This window comes from Elephas maximus, chromosome 7 (genome assembly GCF_024166365.1).
Source record: "Elephas maximus indicus isolate mEleMax1 chromosome 7, mEleMax1 primary haplotype, whole genome shotgun sequence".
Classification (NCBI taxonomy): Eukaryota; Metazoa; Chordata; class Mammalia; order Proboscidea; family Elephantidae; genus Elephas; species Elephas maximus.
The window spans coordinates 62,453,201-62,460,309 of NC_064825.1; the positions used below are offsets into that span (position 1 = coordinate 62,453,201).

The 7,109-nt window shown below is 40.7% G+C and overlaps 1 protein-coding gene across 1 annotated transcript; it reads right to left on the reverse strand.

Annotated features, from left to right (window-relative positions):
* Nucleotides 1-5,163: 5,163 nt before the first annotated feature.
* On the reverse strand, nucleotides 5,164-6,109 carry LOC126079428 (olfactory receptor 502-like). The gene has a single exon (XM_049890420.1). The coding sequence runs from the start codon at nucleotides 6,106-6,108 to the stop codon at nucleotides 5,164-5,166; it is 945 nt and encodes a 314-aa protein (XP_049746377.1). The 5' UTR covers nucleotide 6,109.
* Between the last annotated feature and the right edge of the window lie 1,000 nt (nucleotides 6,110-7,109).

Genomic DNA, 7,109 nt, shown 5'->3' on the forward strand with positions numbered 1-7,109 from the left:
TTGGTTACGTCTAAACATGCAGGCTGTGCATTATTCTTTGTTGTTTGCGTGCCTGTAATCACGATAATTTTCACCTCTTTTTCCAATAGGCTGGGCTAGTCATTCAGCTGTGGTGTAGCAGGGCAGGTCCAGCTGAAGGTGAGCGGCTGGGATGGGTTTTTTGGGGAATGTACTAGGGCCAACAGGGCGGGCCAGGAATTAGGTCTGGGCAGGTTCCAGTAGGTTGTGCCTGTGCTGCTCGGGGGTGTGATGCTCAGTGCACAGGGCAGGTAGGCAGGGAAGAGAGGGAAGGTTGAGCTGTGTGAGAGGAGAAACAGGAGCCAAAAACAAAAAAGAAACAAAGAAATAAAAAGTGTGCTAAGTGAGTTTACCATTGGAGTGGATAGATGAGAAACCAAGAAATGGAGAAAAATGAAAGGGAAAATTAAAGAAAAAGGGCAACAGAAGGAAAAAAAATAGCTAGATGAAAATTTGGAAAAGAAAACAAAGAAAAGTCTCCAGGATTCCCCAAGTCCCAGCGGTGGGAATGCTAAGACTGTGGAAGCAGCTCCCAGGCTGTGCAGTATAGCCTGGCTAGAAGGGATATACATGTCATACAACACCAGGTATTCAGGAGACAGGAAAAGAAAATAAGTGTATAGAGATAAGAACTGATAAATGAAGAAAGATAGAAAGGAAGAAGAAAGAGAAAAGGAAAAAAAAAAAAACAACAAAGAAACACCCCCATGCACCCCTCTTATGGGGCTGCGCATAGTGGTGGAGTGACTCCTACACTGTACAGTGCAGCCGGGCTAGAAGGGACTCCCAAGCTGTGTAATGAAAAAGAAGACAAACAAACAGAACAAAGCAAAATGAGGAAAAAAATAAAAAAGCCCCAGGAATCCCGCCAGCATGGTGTCGTGGGCCAGGGGTGTGGTTTGCCAGTCGAGCATGGCTTCACAGCCTTTCAGGAAGAAGCAAAGATGCACAAGGATCCAGGTGCTCCAGACAAAGGAGGGGGAGGTAATAGGACGCACAGCAGAAGTCAAAAGAGATGGAAAGAACCAACACAAGCTCAGTGCAGTATAGCCTGACTCTTGCTCCCTTTGTGTCCCAAGAAGTTAAATTTTGACAAAAAGGCTGAATTTTCTATTTAGAACAGTAGAAGTGAAGATTACAGTTTAATTCAGAATGGAGTTTTAATTTAGGCCTGAAGTCATCCATTTCAGTTATACCAGTACCTCAGTTTTAAGGTTTAAAGTCCACATAGAGAGAAGTAACAGGAATAACTCAGGATATAGTTTTTCAATCAGGACACCTTCTGCTTGGCCGGTGCTACCACCTCCTCACTCTCAGAGCCGGGGCCTGGCCTCTACCTCTGCCTCTGCTGGCGTGGCCTCTGCTTCCCCTGGGTCTGGCCTCTGCTCCTCCTCATGCCTGTCCTGGAGCTTATTCACTCCACCAACAAGTGCCTAGAGGCACCCCACTACAGCAGCAAGCCTCCTACCTGAAGGCCCTCATTTCTTTTGTTCCATGGGCTGGTAAGTGCACTGTAGCCACCTCGCTCCATGGGCCAGGAAGCTGACCATGCATTCTCACACTGCTCTTCAGTGTTAAAGCTCTCTCTGTCTCCTAGGTCTATGAGGTTCTCAGCACAGGAACCCCGGGCCCAAAACACACACTCCACTTCAGGCTCTTCTTGATGTAGTGAGGTAACCGCTCAACCTCTGTCAGGTGGGCACTTATATAGTAAGTGGCTCAATCTCATTGGGCAGATTTTCACACCCTGTTTGCATAATTGACCAATCCCCTCACTGGAATAAACTGACTAATCCCCTCTCAAGTGGCTTCATCTATTTGCATAACTGACATTTCTACTGGAAGGACTAGCTTCTTCCCTGGATAACTCTGATAAGGGAAACTGTAACAAATCCTTAGGGCTCAGGAAAAAAATCTCCCAAGCTGATTTCTTCCTATCTCTCTCGTCTTTTATGCCGAAGCAAGGCACAAGGCTACACAAAGAAATTCATTTCCCTTAAAATTCTATCTTTTTTGCTGTTTTTATTATGAAACGGTGTTGAATTTTGTCAGATGCCTTTTCTGTATTGATTGAGATGAAGAAGTGGTCCTTTCCTTTGTTCTATTAGTTTGCTGTATTACATTGATTGATTTTCTAATGTTGAACCACCTGTGCATTCCTGGGATAAATCTCACTTGATCATAGAGTATAATTGTTTGATATGTTTTTTTGATTTGATTTGCTAGTATTTCATTGGCTTGATTATATTTATTTTTAAGTTTCTTTTAATTCTTCAAGCTTAGCGGTATTATAAAAAAAAAATTTTTTTTTTTTTTAGTCTCTGTTAATTCCCTTATCTTAGTCTTAGTGATTCTGTTTCTGTGGTCTGCTGTTCCTACTGGTTCCCATGTTTAGTCTCTTGTTTCCTTTTACATTGGACATTATTTTTCACTCTTTGATGGTTGTAATTCTTGGCAGGAAAAATAAAGACTTGGAATGAAGACCTTTCTCCAGATAGGATGTTCAAGTCACCTTGTCTTAGACCACCTTAACCCAAGTTCCAGGCTCGACTTTCCCTAGATTTCCAGGGCTTCAAATTTGTACAAAGGCTTGTTTACTTCAGGTTTCTCCATACCATCACGGTGTATATGAGGCGTATGAATTAGACTTCTCACCTGGACATGCCCGAGGCTTTGAGCTCTGCTGCTCTCACTGCAAAAGAGCACTAAATCCACAGCCCCAGTTCTTAGCTTTTTCTTCTACTTGTCAAATCTCCTCATTATAAAAGCATTTGTGAGTGCTGAGCTCACTTCTTTGGGTAATCAAAGTTTTTTTTTGGTTCTCACTTATCCTGTAATCTCTAGTGTGATTTTATGGAGTATTTAATATTTCATCAAGCTTATTTAGTTGTGTTCATCATGAGAGTTGATTAAAATTCCAAGCCTACCCTTGCTGGAACAGAATCCTCAAAGGTCAATTGTATGTGTGTACACAGGCAACAGCTAGCATAAAGTATCTTTGCCTACTTCGATCCTTTGCTCAGCTATTACCTTCTCAGTAAGGTCTACACTGAAATGCCAGTCTTCTTTACTCTGCTTTGCTTTTTCTTTCTCTTGTACACTCACTAACTTCTAGTAGTCTGTATCAGGTACATGTTATTTTTGTTGCCTGTCTCCTCTGCTAGAATATTAATATCAGGAAGGCTGACAACTTTATCACTTATACTTCCAAGAGCCTACATACTACCAGAGATATTAGAAGCACTGAGTATAATTTTGAATGAATGAAATGAATAATGCTCTGTGATGATTAATTTTATGTCAACATAAATAGGCCATGGTGCCCAGTTCTTTGGACAAACACTAGTCTAGATGTTGCTATAAAGATATTTACATGTGATTAACATTTAATCGATTGACCTTAAACTAAACAAATAACCCTCCATAATATGGATGTAGTTCATCCAATCTGTTGAAGGCCTTATAAGCAAACTATGGTTTCCTGAAGGAGGATTTAGCTTCAACACTGTAAATAGACGTTGCTGGAATTTCCAGCCTTTTAACTGACCTATGGATTGTGGACTTCCTAGCCTGCCTAATCCTACCAGCCAGTTTCTCAAAATCAATCTCTCTCTCTCCCCCTAGTGGCACAGTGGTTAAGCACTTATCTACTAACCAAATGGTTGGCAGTGTGAACTCACCATCAACTCAGCAGGAAAACAATGTGGTAGTCCATTCCATAAAGATTACAGTGTTGGAAACTCTATGAGGCAGTCTAGTTGAAATCAAGTCGACCACAATGAGGATCTTTACATATATTCGAGAATATATATATGGCCCTGGGTAGTACAAAGAGTTTCCTTTCGGCTACTAACCTAACAGTTGATAATTCTAACCCACCCAACAGTGCTGTGGAAGAAACACCTGGCAATTGGGTTCCATAAAGATTACATCCAAGAAAACCATATGGAGCAGTTCTAGTCTATAACACATGGCACCACCATGAGTCTCAATCGACTGATGGCAAAAGGTTTAGCTACCATAACCATGTGGGCCAATTTCTTCTCTCCCTTTAGCTGTGTTCACCATTAGAGTTGCTTAAAATGACCGAACCTACAGTTGCTGGAACAAAAGGCTCAAAAGTCTGCTCTCTCTCTCTTTTTTTTTTTCTCTTTCTACGGGTTCCGTTTCACTAGAAAAACCTGAATAAGACATGCCGTGTGATTCTGTTTACAAAAAGATGCAATTTGTGTTTGAATCCTTAAGTGGGGACAGGAAACAGAAATAAGTGTCGCAGTCATCAGGATATAGAGGTGAATTTAGCCTGTCCAGAGAGGCAGGCACTATTTCTACTGAGAAACAGTCCGGTCCTCTGGAGTTTTATGAGCAGGATGTGGGCCTGATCATAAATTCCTCCAAGAGTTTCTTCCTCAGACTCAATGTCATCCAGCTTGCTGGATTCTCCTGGAAATCCTTTTTTGATTTTACTCTGCTCTGTGCCTGATGAGTTTGGGAACCTTATTAATTCCCTCAGAGGAAGTCATCTCTTCTGATCTGATTGAGCAATTCACAGATTAGTTAGGGTGTTCTCATCCTCTTAGATTGGGGACCCCTTATATCCAAGCCAGAGTCAGAATCCAGAAACACAGGCTGGAATTTTAAGAGTCCACAAAGACCAACTCCAGGAGATACGATTTCTCCAAGCACCAAGTGTTTAGCAATTTTCCTGTGTGGTTCTACTTTGTTATTTCCCCTTAAAAGGTACTCAGTCAATGAACAACTAGGGTTATCAGGCTCAACTCAGCATAATCTGCTGTTGAAAATGAACATAGCTTTAAAGGTTTGGCAATACAATAACCCTAACTTACGACATAGAATTTCTGTGAAAAATAATATATGAATAAAACATAAGAAGGATTTTCAGCAGATTAAGATTTTTCTCATGTGAACCAATTTGTGATTCTTAATTCTAAATAGAATTTAATTTATGAAAGCTAACTCACTAGTGTCTCTGATTTACTATCTGAAGATCCACGCCCGCATATACTATAAGCCCCATACTGGCTAATTATATGCACATATATTTTGCCCACAGGAACCAAATTTCTCTTCATAATTCATTAACGGTATATTATTGCATCAAACTGTACAAAATCAGAGGTTTTGTTAAGAGAATATTTTTCTGCCAAGCTGTCTCTTGAGAGCAGCCTTAATCTCATTATTCCTGAGACTGTAGATGAGGGGGTTGAACATGGGGATCACCACCATGTAGAACACAGACACCACCTTGTTCTGGTCAGTAGAGTAGCTGGTCTTGGGCATCACATAAATGAATGTAGTGGTCCCATAGAACAGAGTGACTGCAGTGAGGTGGGAGGTGCAGGTGGAGAAGGCCTTGTGGCGGCCCTCAGTGGAACGCATCTTCAGAATGGTGATGAGGATGTAGATGTAGGAGATGGCTATGACAAAGGCTGTGACCACAATGATGGAGCCAGCAGAAAATGAGGGGGCCACTGCAGGGATACTGACATCACGACAGGAAAGCTTAACTAAAGGAGCAAAGTCGCAGAAAAAATGATTGATCTGATTTGGTCCACAGAAGAATAAAGAAAAGAAGGAAATCGTAAAGGAGGAAGCATTGAGAAAACTACCTACATAGGCCACAGACAATAACTGATCACACACTTGCATGGACATTTTAGTTGAATAAAGGAGTGGGCTACAGATTGCTACAAAGCGATCATAGGCCATGGCAGCCAGAAGAAAGCACTCAACCGTCCCAAAGAAAGCAGCTGATCCAAGTTGGATCGCACATCCAGAATAGGAGATTGTATTTGTCTCCACCAGGAAGTTTTCAAGCATATTGGGTGTGACAGAGGATGAAAAGCCTATGTCAGTCAAAGCCAAGTGGCTCAGGAAAACATACATAGGATGATGGAGCTGAGGAGAGATTCTGATCAGAATGAGTGTGCTGAGATTGCCAGATATGGTCACCAGATAGATGCACAGGATGACCATGAAGAGGACGACCCGAAAGGTAGGATCTTCTGTTAAGCCCAATAAGATGAACCCTGTTACTGCAGTGTGGTTCCCATCCACCAGGGAATCCATGAGACAATGTAGCTGGTATGAAAAAAGCTCTGTGATGAAAAAATTGCATTAAAGAAGTTATAAATTTCATGGCTCCGTTTTCATTAACACACATATGGAAAGTCATAAATAAAGATATCATTCAAGTGCCATTGCATATGAACATGTAATGATAAATATATATTTTTCTTCACATGCTGATATGCAGTTATATATATATATATGTATGCATTTATTGTTATTGGCAAAAACATCAGAAAATTCAACACATGATGATTTTCCTTTTTATATTTTTCCAAAAATGCATTTAAGGTGGTTTTAAAGCTAAAGAATAAAAAAAAGGAACTGATTAGAATAACAAAAGGAATGGTGAGTGTAACACTGAGCAAAATATAGGTTTTGTAATGAAACCTTCAGAAAAAACCTGTCATTTATTACAAGCTTTTAAAATGATAAGAATAGGGCTGAGAATTATATATGCGTATCCAAAACCAAAACAACCCCATTGCTGTTGAGTCGATTCTGACTCATAGTGACCCTATAGGACAGAGTAGGACTGCCCCATAGGGTTTCCAAGGAGCGGGTGGTGGATTTGAACTGCTAAATTTTAGGTTACGGGTGTAGCTATTAACCACTGCACCACAAGACTTAGTTCCTTTTTATTTTCTATAAAATTGTAGTAAGTGCTGTCATTACTTTGTAAATGAGGAAACCAAGTTAAAGAGATTTTGTAGCTTGTACAAGGTGACGTAGCAACATGTGATTGCCAGCAAGTCTGACTACACTATAAATGAAGTTAAATAATACTTACCTTAGTTTCCAATGCACTTGCCAATAGGTGGATATGAGATTTTCCTTTAAGTTTTTTGACAGCTAATATACGAGATAGGAGACTAGTTAGTTATAGATTTTACAAGGTCTATTTTTTTTTTTTTCATGGCTCCACTATAGAGCCCTGGTGGTGCAGTGGTTAAGAGCTAGGCTGCTGACCAAAAGGCTGGCAGTTCTAATTCACCAAGTGC

Bases quoted from the DNA above. Each gene is read 5' to 3' on its own strand.
- LOC126079428 (XM_049890420.1), bottom strand. From the start codon at position 6,108: ATGGATTCCCTGGTGGATGGGAACCACACTGCAGTAACAGGGTTCATC.